General features: G+C 36.9%; 1 protein-coding gene across 1 annotated transcript in view; it reads left to right on the forward strand.

Annotated features, from left to right (window-relative positions):
* Positions 1-18,590, forward strand: part of LOC127414340 (docking protein 4-like) — an 88,203-nt gene that overhangs the window by 32,000 nt on the left and 37,613 nt on the right. Inside the window, exon 2 of the mRNA XM_051652325.1 lies at positions 15,561-15,858. Coding sequence (XP_051508285.1) covers positions 15,793-15,858 — 66 coding nt within the window. The 5' untranslated portion in view covers positions 15,561-15,792. The remainder of the gene's footprint in view (positions 1-15,560; positions 15,859-18,590) is intronic.

The following is an 18,590-nucleotide window of genomic DNA, read 5'->3' on the forward strand; positions in this document are numbered from 1 at the left end:
GAAGGCCCAGCATGTAGGCTATTAGATATTTATATTAAAAGATATATCTACAGTATTATAAGATATTTCCTCAGATACTTCTGTTGTAATGATGACAAAGCTTGTTTTTCCAGAGTTTTTTAATGAAAGAAATTGCTAGCGTCAGTAGATTAAAACAATTACTGGTAATCATGAAACATTTTGTGAATCCAGAAATGTCTATAAAAACCAAGCTGTTGAAGGGAATTATTACACTTTTTAGCATTTTCATTAAGTTGAATTATAAAAAATCTACCGTATTTTAAATAATTTTAAGAGATCTTGAGGCCCCCCTGTGGTTGAGAACCACTGATTTAAATAATTTAAATAAATGATGACTAACCAATTTCTTGAGACATAGTATAAGGAAAAGGAAATGAGTATCAAAGTATAAAGTAAATATATTTATAATGATTTTTTTAATGTTTGTTGTAATGTATCATGTACCATAATTTAATCACGAGTAATCACAGAAAACTACGAAGTTTAAAAATTTTAACTGATTCACAGCCGTAATATACATACATCAACAAAAAATTTACAAGATTGTGTATTTAATGTCTTTAATGAGGGAATGAACTACAGTCCCATGAAGCATTGTGAATGAATTAATCAAATTAAAAATAATGGAAAAATGTAAAACCGTTGATTTGAAGTTTTTGATTATAAGCGTAGAAACAATATATTTGAAGTTTATTGCAAAATTGTATTCACAGTTTATTCATGGTGCATTATGAGAGTGCAGCGGTTTGTTAGCTGTGATTCTCTGATTGGTGGATCTTTCCCCTTAGGATCATGGACAGTGTAGTTCTTCACCAGGAATTCCACTACTAAACACAATTAAATAAAAAAATAAAAAAGCTGAAATAACATGGACTGATATACTATCGACTAACAACCTAGCATAGTAGATCTGTCTTTAAAAGTTTGTAAGTCATCGTTAATATGTTCCCCTATAGAAATTGAAAGAAAGGGATTTTCACCTCTGGAACCAGACTCCAGTGCTCTATCAATGTGGAAAATCTTAAAATGTCAACCTGGTCTCACAGAACCACGTTACTGTAACTATATTTTTGCAAAATGATTTTTATGTGCCTCGTTCTATTGCTGCAGTTTTCTAGTGAATAAAACACTAGAGGCAACAACAACGAGTTTTATTCACTTTCACTCAAATCATGAGTAAAGCAACAGATTAACAGTTCATAAACACATATTTTTCTGCACTGTTACTCACATAAAACTATCTTATGACATCTAAACACTTTTACTATAACGCATGATTTGAAAGACGATACATTTTAATGCTTGCATTACATCACCAACTGCATATACAGGCTTATTCAACTGAATAACTTGCGCAGTGGTGCAACTGATAGAATGTTGAACTTTGAATGTGGAAGACAGGGGTTTGAGACCAGCAAAGCATTGACATGTGAGTCGACATGTGAGCATAGAAGTGCCACAAAATGATGTGGTTGCTTCAGCTATTGTGTTTTTCATCCACATTTGCTTTTATGACACTGTCGGATAGGTTTAGGTGTCGGTTTAGGGTACGGAGGTCAGATTTCTTCTCCTCACATTTGCTTTTTATGACACTGTTGGTTAGGTTTCGGTTAATGGTTTAGGCTAGGTAGGTTTTCTTCACCTCCATAGAGCATTAACCCCTTAAAACATCGTCTTTTTGGGAGAACATTTAACTTGCTTTTAGCGCCCCTCAGTGGATATTTCACCTCGAAACTGCAGTGATGCATGAAATAAACCACGTACATTTGTTTTGCAAAAATGTTGCCACAGTCAAGTAAGTTTTATGAGATTAGGCTGCAAAATGTACAAAATAATAATCGACGAGTAATCAACCTGTCTGATATATTGGTCTATCACGAGTTTTCACAATGGGACATGGAAAGCCAAGAGACCACCCACATGTCATCTAAATAAATGAGCTTTGTCCTGTCAGCTCTATTGCTTTCTTTCACTTACTGTATGTATGTGGCAATGTGTATTAACACTTGTGTGTGGGGAGGGTTTGTTTAGCTTTGTATTTAACTTGGTTCTGAACTTTTTGATGATTTCATACTTATTTGGCATTGCTGGAGGTAGGAGGTAAAACTGTTGATGTTGCCAAAAGCAGTGGACTTTAAGATGGTATAAAGGAAGGAGGCAGAATGAAAAGAGAAGAATAGACTCATTTTCAGTATGACAATGGATTTTGCAGGGAAAGCAAAGATTTTCTTATCATTGGTGCCCATTTAACATTTTATCAGTTGTGTTTATATGTGCCATCCCTCTCTCTCTCTCTATTAATAATTATTACCTTTGTTTGTCCCATTGTAAATAGACCAGTTGGTGGATATAGGGTAAAGTCCCCTCTAGTGCAGTATGTAGTGTATTAACTACAGCTGCCCTTTGACCTCATCTGAACCCAGCAGGGCTGTGTGTGCCTCAGGCTTTGATTCAACCTGCAGGCGATTGGTTATAAAGATTTACTGCTCTGCCATTGCTGAACCAAGAAATTCTATAATAGCAAAATAATAAAAATGCAGTAGGAATCACTTTTCATTCTTTCTTTTTTTTCATCCCCACTGCTAAATGAATAAGTAATTTTGCATGTCATTGTGACAGAGCCTGAGAGGACACTGTTGGCCCATAATTGGATATGATATGTGGGTTGTATGGAAGGCTTTGTGTGAGATACGATAGCTGGATTAAGAGGATAAGAAGGACAGAGTAACAGCAAGACAGAGGTGGAGGGAGAGAGAGAGCATGTCCTTGCACCCTCCCCATGGGTCAGACAGCCACAAAGCTCTTTAATTTAGTGTGAAATTGGGTTAGAGTACAGATGTATGTGTGCCGTGGATCTAGTGTCCTCGATTAGAATGTACATACACCACACACATAGTCAGGAGAGATCTGGATGGAGACGGTTTGCACAGTTGCAGCACCACAGGGGAGGAAAGGAAATTCAATCGGCCAATCATAAAGCCAGCTGAGCCCCTACTGGGTCCTGCCATCATTATTGGTGTCCCCTCAGCCCCCTCCCTTTCACACCCTCTTTCTGTCTCTTTTCTTTCTTAACCTGCTGGTGAGGGTCATGTCACAAGTACCAGGTAACTCTGGCTGTGCTGACAATGTGAATAACAAAGAGCCAAACCAACAAAAAAAGATCTATTTTTAGGAAAATCCATTGTCCATGACCAATAAATGAATGACAAGTTCAAAAACTCTCATTTTTTTTCTTGAATCGCATCTCACTCAGCTCTTTATCTCACTCAGCCGTTTTTTCCCACTTCCTCTAATTTGTGTTGTTGCTCTTGTTAAATTCTGTTTCTTGAAATGTATTTCTTCTGTTGTTCTCTCACTCCTGTCACTCTCTTAAGCCTAATTTATCGAATGAAAGAAGCCAAACTTTTTTCTCCTGAACGAATGAAAGCACCTTATGTGAACAAAGCCTGCACTCATACTACACGTGGCATTGTTTTAAAACTAGTTTGCTTCTTTGCCTTTTTGAACTTGTTATGGAGCCCTTTCCTCTTTTGGTGACAAGTTACCTGATCATATTCCATAAACACAGAAATCTCTCCACGCATTTGTCGTGGCCACGTTGTCTTTGATTGTGTTGAGCAACATAGAAAAAGCGTACCTCTGAACAACCTCAGAGAGATGAGCTTCAAAGTTATTCATTTTAAATATTAAAGTAGAAACCTAGTTGCAATCTAGCTCCAGCTGTAAATAAAGAATGTGACGTCTAAACTACACCCATAATTAGTTTTATCCAATCACCAATCAGTTTAGTAACAAAATCATTCATTTTAAATGTTAAAACCTAGAGACAAAACCTTGCTACAATCTACTCAGCTGGTACATGCATTTGTAAATAAACAAAAAGTCAAATCCAAACCACACCCACAATTAATTTTAACCAATCATAAACACTGTAGGACTAGCAGAGTTTTCCTAGGTCAAGAATTCCAGGGATGTGCGCAAATGGGAAACATCCCCAAACAAACACCTATCAGCACAAAAATGTCTGTGTATTGCGTCATAATTTTTAGGTGAACTGAGTGAAGCTTGTTTGCCCAGTACATGTAAAGTAGCCTTTAGTGTGTCATTCTAATCATTCCACATTCTGTGAGAATTCTGAAGGTAAGTGTGAGACTAGTCGACTAAACGGTACTGATGCTGCTAGTCAACACTGGAATTAGTAGTTGGTCAATATTTTTCCCCATTAAGATATTCAACATTTTTACACATTACTGTTTGGCTTTATATTTTTTTTTTTTTTTACAAAGGATGCGCTTAAATTACTGTCAAGTTAATGTTACATTTTAAATATAATTCATAATACAATTATTAAAAAAAGAGGATAACTGGAGCTGATATACTGTATACAACTTTTAAATGCACCTCAGGCCGAGCGTGCTTCTTGCGCAGAAAAATGTCATCTCACAAGACGAGAAAAGTAGCTATGTAAATCACTTCAGTTGTGTAGGAAGTGGATTTTCGAAAATTTGGCTTGCAAGTCACTATGTATGTTTGCACATTTGAGTCTTCTTTAAATCTGTGTGTGTTTGCAAGTTATTTTCCTGCCGAGCTGGCTTTTTCAAGTGAAGGACAATCACCTCAGATGAGTCAGGCCCGTCTTTCACCAGACCATGTTGACATGTTAATTTTGCTCATCAAAAATGTATGCTCTGAGTAAGTAGCCTAGAAAATTAGTATTTTAGGATAGGTATGCCAAAAAAATGTAACATTCTATAATTGTATTATTATTATTATTTTTACCCTGTTGATCAAGAAGGCTATTTTCAACGATGCTTAACTGGTTAAACTATCTTTTATTCTGTGTGCATGTAATGTTTAGAACAATACATTAGGTTTATTGTACATTTCACACAGACCTATTTTTTCTATCCTAGTTATTTATTTATTTTTTTACATCGTAACTGTTATTGGTTAACATTCTTTACCTAACAGCTATCATTAGATCACAGCATGTTGTCAAATATGCACGACTTTTCAGCAAATTTTTTTCTCTCCGTAGATTTGTCTTACCTGTTAATTATTTTCAACAGTGTCCTGACCGTTTTAAAAAGTAACTTTTACTTGGTGAATTCCTCTTAGAACAGTCTATTAGGTTTGCGCTATTGGTCCTGCACATTTCATTCAATTGTTTTCAATAAATATGCCTGTATTCACTAATGTTGAGTCACTGAATGCATGTCATGTTCTATATTTAATTAATGATTATAATGCAAGGTCAAGTATGTCGCTGATAAATGCGCCTTTTCAGCAGAATTTAGTGTCTGATTTGGCTGTTGGAATAGAATCAATATTTTAAATGGGTCACATAAACACAATGTTTTTTTTTTTACTGTTTTCTGGGAGTTTCTTGTTTCTTTACTGTTTTCAGTGGATGTTTAAACGTCATTCCGCGTCAAGTCGTTCCGCACATCCCTAATAATAACTTTTATGAAATGAGGCAATTTCAACTTTCTCCTCTTTCTCTCTGTCTGTTTTATTTCTTTCTTTATCTCTCATTTACATAGTCCTGGATCATCTTTGTAATAGCAAGTGTCGCCAAACCCAGATCCTTCTGTCTTCTTTTAAAACTGTTGGAAAACTCCAGCAGGAAGTCATACATCAGTTGCTCTTTCCACATGTATCTGTTCTTCTCCAGTACATTATACACCCACAAAACCACTCTAAATGAATAAGCAATGGCTGTTGTGGCTCATGTATCGAATCATGAACTGAATAGCCTGCCTACTCTCCAATATCCTTGGCTTTGCATTTTCTAATCTACCCAGTTTCGTTGTTTTGATTTCAAGAGTGTTTTCGATTAATTCCTGATCAATTATTTTAATTAGAAATAGACAGAGAGGGTCAATGTCACTAACAACCTTTGATTGGCTGTGCTCAATTAATGCTGTTCCAGTCATTAAGTCCTGCTTGACCCCTTTGTGCTGGTCTGAATTGATTTCAGTGTGCTGTTGTTTGCAAAGAGAAGGATGCTCAGAATGGTTTTGAAGCTAGCGCTGTAGATTCAGTTTTTAATTTTATTTTGCCAATTTGCATCATTAAATCATTTATATGGTGTTGTTTTTTTTTACCAGAGCCACAAAAGCCCAAATGAGCCACCTTCATTACAGTGTTGAATATTTGATGATGGAAAAAACAAACAAAAATAAAAGTATCAATGGCATATTCCCTCGTTCTCTCTAATTATTCTACCATTGAAATTTTGCTCTTGTATTTATTTTTATTGTCTATGCCCTGATGACTAAGTTGCAACTAACAACTGCATTGAAAATTGCTTAATTATTTATTTGATGTATCAGATATTTAACCTTACCCAATGCTCTCCTTCAAACGCTGTGCATGTTTGCTACACATTCTGTGCAACAACAAAAAAAAAAAAGTGACAAAGTGACAAAAATGCCCCAGTTACTTAAAATGTCAGGGCAAAAAAATCCCCCTGTAGTAAATTCCCTTGTTTTGTTTTTTTTTTTTTTTTTGTTTTTGTTTTTTTTATATATATATATTTTATATGCTTTTCTGAGATATGTTTTTATGGGTTTAGACACTAGTGACCATTTAAATACATTTTTATTCAACTGTATTTAACAAATGGATGACATGCTTTAGTTATCTGTGGCCTCCACCGTTTTCAAATGGTTTTTTTTCCATAGATATGTTTTACTTCAATAATTTGAACTAGTGCAACGTGAAATCAATGACACGGGTTCTCTGTGCACAGCGAATAGCCTAAACTAACTGATTATAAAGTTCGCTGTCATTTATTTTTGTTGTTGATTATTATCGAGTTGTTGTTTTAGGCATAGATGGAAAATCATATTATGGAGCTTATATTATGTGTCACTTTATCACATGTTGATGAGTTGTCATAAGGTTACACTCCAAACAGGACAGGTTATAGAGATCGTATTGCTTGTATGCACTTCAAGGAGTAATTCAATTGCACTGGAGGCAGATTTTTACTGTCATAATTCACTATGCCTTTACGTGGTGGTTTGCTTCCATTAGTTCGCTCTCTCAGCTCTCTTTTTTCTATTCATGTATTGCATGTCAGCTGCAGGTTACCCCAGGTGTTCTAGACAGCTGTCTACCCTCAGGAAGCAGAAAGGGACCACTGTGCCCTTTTGGGTCCTTCGACAACAGCCTGGTTAATGCTTTTCACATAATGTGCCTCTTCACTGGAACCTTATGAGAACGGGATGTCCTCCTGTCAGGAAAGGGATATTATAGGATGGCGTGAAAGTAAGACAAAGAGGTCGAAGGATAGCAACATTTACTATAGATTGGCTAAGAAAAAGGGATCATTACTCTGATGGCTTTGTTCTCTTTTTTCACTTTTCCCTCTCTGTGGCTCCTCTTTCTCTCTCTTTCACTCATGTACACTGTGTTGTTCACTGTCCAGCTTGACTGGCTGGTATAAGTCACTCGAACACTTTCAATTTTCACTTTACTTACTACTGTGGAGGAATCCAACTGAGAGGTTTACCACAACTGACAGTCAACACATCTCTGCCCCTCCTGTTCTCTTTCTTTTCTTTCTCACTCCTCCTGGGATAATTTTGCTTACTCTGACCACAACCATGAAATACATCCCCCCACCACAGGAAAGAAAACACTACAGTATGTCTTTCCAACGTGATCTCATGAGAACTCGTATGTATTCTTACTTAAAGTTTGGTTCTAGCAAACATACATTCTCTTTGCATAGACACCGGAACGTACAATACTGACGTATTGACAGCATCTAAACGTCATCATTTTACGTATTAACACCTATAGAAAAGTACAAATGTTTACGTGTACTGTTTAAATTGATTAATATTGAATAATTCATAGAATTAATCAGTTAAATACATTTATAATAAATGAGATTAGTTAAATGTCATCACATTTATTTAATGCAATTGACATTATAATATGACATGTTAACAGTTTCATTGATTTCTGCTGACCTATACAATGTTTTAAAGGATTACATCACTTTAACCAAGACTACACTTTAAAATGTTAAAGTGAATAAATCTCTGTAATTGTTTAAACATTTATAAAGCATTTCATTTTATTTTTGTTTGCCATGGAACACAAAAGTAGTTTTCAGAATATGGCAAAAAAGCACCATAAAACAACAATAAAATTAATACATACATTTGTTAGCTATAATCCAAATGTTTAGACTGCTTTCTGTGAAGAACAGACCCAAATTCAAGCCTTTTATTCAACGATGTCCATCTCCATCTGCCGTCGCGCTGTAACCGTCAAACTGCGTTGGTTTCGTTTTCAAGATTCAAAAATTGCCTCCTCAAAAAGCATTATGACCAGCAGTTTTACAGCACTGATGTCAAATGCTCATTGGCTCTCAAGCGTCTCGTGACTGTTTGCGACTGCCATATTCTGCAATGTATACTGTATGTTTGAATGACTTATGAAATGACAGCGCTGTTACGGTGTGCATCAGGAGAAGATTTACAGCGATTAATCATTTAAATTCTACTCTCCACCTCACACCATGCTATTGTATGCCGTCAGGGAGCACATCGGATGCAGCGCATCGCCCATTGGACTACTTTTGTACTGAATTTTGCCATTTTTCTGAATAAATTATTGGATTAAATTTATCTGCCTGTTTTTATATGCTTAATAAATGGTTTTGGTATAGGTAGTAGTAGTTGTGGGATTAGCGGTTGTAAAATATGTATATATTGTAACAAAAATTATTGCTACTGTACAATAATCTACTTGTTACATGTGGTTATGTCTAGAGGTTGGGGTTGAGTTAATGGATCTAAAATAACTATAAAACAGTAAAAATTTACAAATATATTTACAGTCGATTTGTCAGTATTTTACATTTCTAAAGCTGTAAATACGTAAAAATATATATGTTTTAGATGCTTTCGAATGTCCATATTGCACGTTTTAGTGTCTATTCAAACGTAAAAACATGTACGTTTAATGTTACAAATATTAACGTACAAATAGCTACGTATAATAATGAGATCAGGCTGGTCTTTCACTAGTCAAATTTTGGGGATCGTGAAAGATTTTTCTCATCGCAGGGCAATATCAACAGTCACTGATCGCTTAGTGTGACATGCTCATCAACAGCCGATTAATTGCTTTTACAATTAATCACCCCCCCCCCCCCCCCCCCTACACACACACACACACACCTTATTTTAATAGGCTTTATTTACATAACAGCCATGAGTCATGATTTGCTACTTGCTAGTCAGTTCTAGAGAGCATTTGATTGGACAAAATTTGGAAATGTTAATGTTTTGACAAAATACTAAAATGTGTGGTGATGAGTGATTAATATTTTTGGTACTTTTTCTCATAAGAGAGAGACTGTACATTTAAATTGTGTATGTCTGCTAAAGGTCAATTTTGTCAACTTTTAGGTGTACACTAGCTTAAGGATGGCTTCGAAGCTAATAGGCATGGACTAAAAGCCACAAAACTCTAATTTTTTATTTCATTGGTCTTTTGGGTATGGGATTTTGAAAAGTAATGACCATCTCCCAAAAATTGGGAGGGAATAATGTAGAAATAAAAAACATTAAAAATGACAATTAGAATGGTTGCTATGCCCCTCATGTGACCTTCTCTCTATTTAATTTTAATAGTAAAGAGATACTGGTGAAACCATGTGTAAAGGGCAGTGGAATGCTCACTTGCAGTAGGCTACTTAGCATTGATTGAGCTGTCCTCAAGTTGTATAAATGGTGATAGTGCTGCAACAACTTGCAACACTGTTTGTCTTTATCACAATCTAGTTTCTGTTAAACTTCACTGAGCAAGCAAGTGTGCATGCATCCATGTCAATCAAACCAATCACAACAGAGAAAGGGAGCATCATTTTAATTCAAATTTGCCGAATGTTGGAAGGGTTTTTCCTGCATTAAATACTTTTTGGCGGACGCAGGCTGCCCATTCGAATGTTCGGGCCGGCAAAGCAAATTTAATGACATTTATTTCATTTATCAAAATATGCTTCTCATCTGAAACACGGATCTGTGCATGATGATTGAAGCCTTGAAGCCTGGTTTCATGTGCATGTTGCGTGATCCACCAAAGAATCCCTTCACATGAGTCAACCGGGCTTTATCACTGTAAGCTTTAACAGTAATGTTAAGAATAGGTTCATATTAAATAATATCTCAATCTATTAGACTGCAACCATGGTAAAGTTAAAAACATTTACAACCAAATACAATAATAGTACTATAATTCGTTTTTTAGCTACATTGACTAAACCACAGTAATGAGGAGCCATTCATGGTCTTACCTGGGGTTATTTATTATATATTATTATAAATACCACTGTTAAACAGTGGAAGAACTATGGTAAACATAAGGGAAAGTACAATGTGAACAAAAGACTTTAAAATCTGGACCTTCAAAAATTATGAACAAATTATGGATAAAGTTTTCCTAGTGTAATGTATGTTATGTTCTAATGATGTTTGATATTAGGAAACAAACTGATCTGGTTTGACATCAGATATTCCCTCTTACTTTCACTACTATTTTACTACTTTTACTTTGCCACAGCACCTATGGCCACGTAATAAAAATTTGATTTCAAAAGATGCTTTGTTCCAGAAAGTTCCAGATGCACAGGTTCAAAAATAACCCATACTGGATGATATCCACTGTAAACATTTTATATTGTAACATTGAAATATTAAACCTTTTCAATACGCAGTGTGTTGCTTACTTTGTAGTCAATATTTGGTAGTCATTAATGGTCTCTTGTCCACGTGCATGCAATCCCTTTAAAAATAAATAAAAAATCTTTTACCACAAATTACCACAATGCTGTTTTATTTAATTGGGGACTATATAATTGTGTCATTTGTATCATCATTGTACAGATTTCACCCTTTTCCAAACTATGAAATATTTGGTATGCTTTATAGGACCAGTTGCTGTTCTAAAGGTAACATACGGTAGATTGAATAATAGCACATTTTTGATCGCCACTTCCTCAAAAACACAATGTTTTTATGAAGCAAAATTCAAAATTTCCTAATGGGCCTTTAACCCATAACCATGTGGTATGACTGGCCAACTCACAGGGATTATGAAGACTTGGCGACATGGCCTGGCAGACCTATCATTAGCCAGGCTTTCAACAGAGACAACTCTGTCTGCCACATGCTCACAGCTTTCTGTCAATACTCGCATTTAACAGTGCAAACAGATGTTCCTCTTCCATTCCCCCTCCCACCTTGAGTGTCACCTGCATCTTAACAAGCTGTTTGTCACCAGTGCTGCCGGGGACTGTGTGGGATATTCTGGTGTCTGTGTTCATTAGCTTTCTCAGAGTCTTGTTCACACCTGGATCCCTGAGTCACCACTGTTTGCAACAAATAAGAGACGCCTCAACTCAGGCAATGATAGGGCTTCTCAGCTAATTTCTATCTTGACAATCTCAGGATAAATCTCAGGAGATCTCGAGTTCTTAAAAAGAACTTCCTAGTTAAAGCAGCTTACTCACCCACTGTGTTTTGGCATAACCGAAAAATAAAAAAATTAATTAAACTGAAAAACTCTCAATTTTGGCATGACTTTTCATTGAACATAACCTAATACTTAGGAAGTAGGCATATTGCCGAACACTCTTAGCTCAACATACCCATTTTACATACAGAAATAGCTTCAACTTTGCACTTTTTAGCTTCAACTTTACACTTGATTTGTGTCTGTTGCCTCCAGCTTAAGAACAGTATATCACAACACACTATATCAGGGGTATTCAATTAAAGTTCCAAGAGGTCCGATCTCTTCATTTCCTTCCCAGCAAAGGTCCGGATAATAATAAATTCATCGGTGTCATTATGGCTAAGATAATTTTGTAAAAATCCAAATAACTTTACAGATCTTTATTGTAAAGGGTTTAAACAATGTTTTCCATGCTTGTTCAATGAACAATAAACAGCTAATGAACATGCACCTGTGGAACGATCATTAAGACACTAACAGCTTACAGATGGTAGGCAATTAAGGCCACAGTTATAAAAACTTAGGACACTAAAGAGACCTAGATGTTCTCAACAGCATAGAACTCTACTAGGATAACTAGTCATTTCAAAGTTTTGGATGCCTTTATTTGCCATCCATGCTAGAGATGATGACATCTTTGATTAATTTTCACAAAATTAGAACAAAAATCAGTTTGTTTATTATGAATGGCTTGTAACATGCTGATTAATGAAGCTAAATTTAAACAGGGGTAAAAAAACATTATAGGCGTTTAATGTTAACTTTTCCTGTCACAAACCTGCCTTAGCTGAACCATCAGAGTCATACAGTTGTGCTCAAAAGTTTGCATACCCTGGCAGAAATTGTGAAATTTTGGCATTGATTTTGAAAATATGACTGATCACGCAAAAAAAAAAACTGTCTTTTATTTAAGGATAGTGATCATATGAAGCCATTTATCATCACATAGTTGTTTGGCTCCTTTTTAAATCATAATGGTAACAGAAATCACCCAAATGGCCCTGATCAAAAGTTTACATACCCTTGAATGTTTGGCCTTGTTACAGACACACAAGGTGACACACACAGGTTTAAATGGCAATTAAAGGTTAATTTCCCACACCTGTGCCTTTTTAAATTGCAATTAGTGTCTGTGTATAAACAGTCAATGAGTTTGTTAGCTCTCACGTGGATTTACTGAGCAGACTAGATACTGAGCAGAAAAGAACTGTCAAAAGACCTGTGTAACAAGGTAATGGAACTTTATAAAGATGGAAAAGGATATAAAAAGATATCCAAAGCCTTGAAAATGCCAGTCAGTACTGTTCAATCACTTATTAAGAAGTGGAAAATTCAGGGATCTCTTGATACCAAGCCAAGGTCAGGTAGACCAAGAAAGATTTCAGCCACAACTGCCAGAAGAATTGTTCGGGATACAAAGAAAAACCCACAGGTAACCTCAGGAGAAATACAAGCTGCTCTGGAAAAAGACGGTGTGGTTGTTTCAAGGAGCACAATACAACGATACTTGAACAAAAATGAGCTGCATGGTCGAGTTGCCAGAAAGAAGCCTTTACTGCACCAATGCCACAAAAAAGCCCAGTTACAATATGCCTGACAACACCTTGACATGCCTCACAGCTTCTGGCACAATGTAATTTGGAGTGACGAGACCAAAATAGAGCTTTATGGTCACAACCATAAGCGCTATGTTTGGAGAGGGGTCAACAAGGCCTATAGTGAAAAGAATACCATCCCCACTGTGAAGCATGGTGGTGGCTCACTGATGTTTTGGGGGTGTGTGAGCTCTAAATCTTGTGAAAATGTATTGCAAGATGAATGCAGCATGTTGTCATAAAATACTGGCAGACAATTTGCATTCTTCTGCATGAAAGCTGCTCATGGGACGCTCTTAGACTTTCCAGCACGACAATGACCCTAAGCACAAGGCCAAGTTGACCCTCCAGTGGTTACAGCAGAAAAAGGTGAAGGTTCTGGAGTGGCCATCACAGTCTCCTGACCTTAATATCATCGAGCCACTCTGGGGAGATCTCAAACGTGCGGTTCATGCAAGACAACCAAAGACTTTGCATGACCTGGAGGCATTTTGCCAAGATGAATGGGCAGCTATACCACCTGCAAGAATTTGGGGCCTCTTAGACAACTATTACAAAAGAGTGCACACTGTCATTGATGCTAAAGGGGGCAATACACAGTATTAAGAACTAAGGGTATGCAGACTTTTGAACAGGGGTAATTTAATTTTTTTCTTTGTTCCCATGTTTTGTTTTATGATTGTGCCATTCTGTTATAACCTACAGTTGAATATGAATCCCATAAGAAATAAATGAAATGTGTTATGCCTGCTCACTCGTGTTTTCTTTAAAAATGGTACATATATTACCAATTCTCCAAGGGTATGCAAACTTTTGAGCACAAATGTATATCAGACAGATGAAGATAGTTTCACTTTGCTTCATTCTTGTTTTCTGCAGTGTGTTTAGGTGAAAGATGCTAGTATCCATCTACAGTATATTGCTGCTCACCTTGTCTCCGCTACTGTTGTTAAATTAACCATGCCTGCAACTCTACTTATCAGGGTTTATGCGGCACCTTATGTCTATAGCAGGGAGAGAGAGGCAATGCGCGCAGAGCGGGGAGTGGGAATAAATGCGTTCGGCGTTAGAGAAAAATATTAATTAGCATGGTATGTACACGTTTCTCACTTAAACTGTGGAAATGGTAAGATGTGGCAACCGTTGTCATGATGCCTCGCATTCCAGATGAAACCAAGCTGGGGTCTGGTCCCAGACCACGGTCTGCTAATTGGTGACTGCTGCACTATATGAACATTGTTATATCCTAGCATCTAAAGGATATGACTGTTTGTCTTTGGTATATGTAGAGATGCAAGTGCCTTTTAACATCTTAATTTTCAAGCTGTTTTCATTTTCAATCCTTCATTTCGCAGTTCTTTTACATCACTGTCAATGTCCTCTCACAGCCCCTTCATTGTCTATGTCCTTCTTCAGCTATCCTTGATCTGCCTTTTATCTTTATTTCTCCATTCACTCTCCTGACAGGGGCTTTTGAAGCTCAGTCATGAGAGCACATAATAAAGGCATTATGATTCACTGATCTTCAACTGGAGCAAGTGGCCCCTCCTTCCCCGAGCAAGGCACTTTTTAAAAACAACAGCACCGACAACGATTAGCCTGGCTCTGTCCTGGCTAATGAGCTCCTTGTTAAAGTTTAATGTCTGTGTTCCACTGCAGTCAAGAATTTTAAACGCCAGCTCCAGCTCTATTAGAGGGGAAATGTGCCACGCCGGGGTGTTGTGCCAGAGCATGCTGACGATGCCCTTAGTTAGGCACTTACAACCATGTCCCAGTTCTTTGGCCTGAGGACCAGAGCTCAGAGGATTATAATGAATGCTTAGATTTGACGTAAAGGCCAAGAAACTTTTCATCTCCAACCTGTGTGTTGAAAACTGCTCCCTCGATACTGTGCATCTATTACTTACAATAAGTTGGTAGTTCTTCTTTGTTTTACTTATAAATTGAGGGTTTATGGGGCCCCACAAGATTGGACATGTGGGTAAGCTGCTGTCTATATCTGCTGTCTAAGGCTTGTCTGTCCTAACCATTTTAAAGTCTTGTACTCTTATAAGCTTATTCTCTGGTATGCTCTCCAGCACAAGTTGAGGGTTGAGCTATTTAGTTCAGAAATAATGTTTGCAGTCAGAGTACATTTTAATTTAGGCCGCTATGCCATTTGAAGCAGCCGTTGGGTAAAAATGTCATAATACAATTTAATGTTTGCTTATCCCTTACTTTCTCAGTCTAGCAGTGAACTTGATATGCTCCAGTAACAAAAATGGGTAATCTAATGGAAAGGTGGGCAAATTAGGGTGTCTGGCAAGTCGATGAATAATCTATGATAATGTTTCATGTCTGCACAAGGAACTACCATTCTCTTGAATGAATAATACATGTGGCCCTTTTCTCTTTTTCTCTTAGCAATCATGCAGGAGTGAGGAGACACCAAGAACCCTGTTTGTGAAGCTGATCTGAAGATATACATGATCTTCTGGACGTGAAGTTCCACGAAAGCTGCAGAGGAGATCAAGAAAGACTGGAAAACAAGTGAAGAAGTGAAGGAAGGAGGTCTTTGTTGGATTGGCTGAAGGGGGAAACCGAAGGGCTGGATGCTAGCCTTTATTCATTCTAGAAGTTCCCAGGTTCCTCAGAGATGGCCTCCAACTTCAGTGACATTGTCAAGCAGGGCTATGTCCGCATGCGGAGCAGGAAACTGGGGGTGAGTTCAAAGGAAGAGCTTAAACTCTGATGGAGCATAACGTCTCAAAACTATTTGTACTTTTGTTGTATGCTTTAAATAAGTAGGTTACAATGCATTTGATGTGGGCTGGGTCTTGTGTTAGAAAACATTGAGACTTAAGTTATTCAAAGCAAACATCATGTATCAGCTTGTATGTTGGTTAGCATTTACTTTATTGGGGTACAAAAGGCAGGCTTGATAAGTTGTTGTATGTGGCATCTAGAACTCCAAATACTCTTCATGTGGTTTAACATTTCATTCAAATCAAATGGGACATCTTGCGCAACATATTGCCTTAGTTTATGGGATAATTGTTTGTTTTTGAAGAGATTGAGCAAATTGTTCCTGGGAAGAGGATTGTTAACCAATAATGGTGCAGGATCTGGATGTACTACAGAAAATAATGTAACCTCATCTCTTGCCCAGAGACCTCATTACAGCTTTACAATCTCTCTCTTGACAGGAACTTCAGTCTCACGGGGTCTGAGAGCATCTTCTCTATCACTGCTTTTTTTAACTTTGGTCAGAAATTGCCTTCCTTCATTTTCTTGTTGCCATCAGCATTGTCATTTTTCATTATCATGTTTACTTTGCTTTATTTGCATTACAATCACTTTGCATTACATGTTTTCTTTTCTGCTTATGCTTTTTTGATATTATGATAAAACCATATGCTTTCACTATGTTTAAATACTTCTGAAATCAATTTGGAGCAGCCAGCCCCTTCAATGTTTCTAGTGTTGCTATATACAGTGACTTTTCTGAGTGCCTGTCGAGCGCATGCATAAGGACGATGGCTGAATTATGTAGTCAGCAGGATTGTCGTTAACGTGGCAGAAGTGGGGTTGTGACACATGGTCCCACGGGGGATGGTGTGCTAAATTACCTTTCTTTCTTACTTTTTCTTGACCTCCCCTTCTTCACTTTATCTGTCTCTGTTTTTCTTCTTTCTCGCTTTTTCTATTTACACGGGCACATCATTGTGTCTGTGTGTGTGTGTGGCTCTCCTTTTTGCTTTCCTGTGCTATGCAAACTCGAAACGGGCACCGTTTCTTCTTTATTGTTTAACAAATGGCTTCCCTAATTGTAAGTCAATTTCCTTCGTCTATTTAATATTATGCTTGTGCACGTAATGCAAGCACAATATCGTAAATCCCTGCTTATACACAGCTAATACTATTTACATCCATGCTGCTGCTGCTCTCTGTTCTGATTTGGCAGCTGTATGGAGTGCATTTGCATTTCTGTCTGAGCTGTGACAAAGCCATATCCCTTTTTGTCTCTCTCTCTCTCTCTCTCTATCTGTTTTCTAGCTGTAGAGAAACTAGCTTCAATAGATTGGTGGAAGGATTAAGGATCAAAAAGCTCCCCCAGTACAGCATTTTCAGGGTATTGTCTTTCAGAGAGTTGTATTGACTGCATGTGGTAGGCATTTTGTAAGGTGAGTTGTGAGCTGTAGGTTTTTCTGATGAGATGGTGCATTTAAATAGTGCCTTGTTTGTTAAGGAAGGAAAGAGGTAATACACACTCTTACACACATTTGCGGTGCTAGGGGTGGGCTACCAGTGGCCTACGCCAGGAATGTTTTCTGTATAGCCTGAATGTTTTTATCATGATGTTAGAAGTACCAGTGCTTCAGTATTAAGTTGATAATAAAACATATTATATTTAATATTTTAACAATATATTTTAATATTAAGGATTATATATATATATATGAATTATACCTATCGTTCTACAGTATCGATAACACAGAATACAGACTCAGTTCAGTACACATGTGCTGTCAGCTGCTTTATGTGCGCACATGCAAGAAGAAGAGCACTCGCGATACGATTGCAGGTGTGTGTGTGTGTGTGTGTGTGTGGTTAACATTCCTGTCTTTTCAACTTGAAATTGAAAACTGTGTTAAGTTGGTCCATCCAGATGCAGTAAGTACCAAATATTTAGATATACTGTGCAGGGCTCGACATTAAGCATTGTCATGTGCTTGTCCTCCAGACAAGTAAATTGGTCATTCACTTGTCCGAGTAAAAAAGTTACTTGTCCGGAGAGAAAAAAGGACATTTAAGTTACATGCTCAAGTAACGTCAAAGTTTGTTGTATATTTTTCTAAAATTATGACCGTTGCCCAACATAATAGTGTACCTATGCAGTCAACTCAATTCTCTGCGACAGAAATGTAAACTGCACTGGGTAGAGGAGGAGGCTATTGTCATATGATAATTATTTTATGTTGCGTATGGTAGTCAAATAAAGAAAAGCCTCCGTCACCATCATTTACAGCAGGGGTGCTCACACTTCTATGGAATGAGATCTACTTTTTCATCATGTTATTGCAGCAAGATCTACCATGTACAATATATACTATACATTATCACAATACCAAAATTTCAGTAGTCGGTAGTGAAATTTGATGATTCTCAATACCAGCTTCCAAATCAAAACCACAACAAATAATAACACTAACTAATATGTTAATTATGGAAGAATGGTTTCAAGTTCTTAAGTAATTATTCAAGACTAGTAAACAGTCAGTAATAAAATAAAAATGAAAACAGCAATGAACAGAATAGAATGAATAGAATAGGTTAAAAATAATAGAACAAAAAATGCAAATTAAGAAAATTCAGTGCTTTTTTAACAGCTTTAAAAGTTTTTAACAGCAGTAGGCTATAAAATATTCAAGAAAACATTCAGAATGAAATGCA

The sequence above is a fragment of the Myxocyprinus asiaticus genome, chromosome 1 (genome assembly GCF_019703515.2).
Source record: "Myxocyprinus asiaticus isolate MX2 ecotype Aquarium Trade chromosome 1, UBuf_Myxa_2, whole genome shotgun sequence".
Lineage (NCBI taxonomy): Eukaryota > Metazoa > Chordata > Actinopteri > Cypriniformes > Catostomidae > Myxocyprinus > Myxocyprinus asiaticus.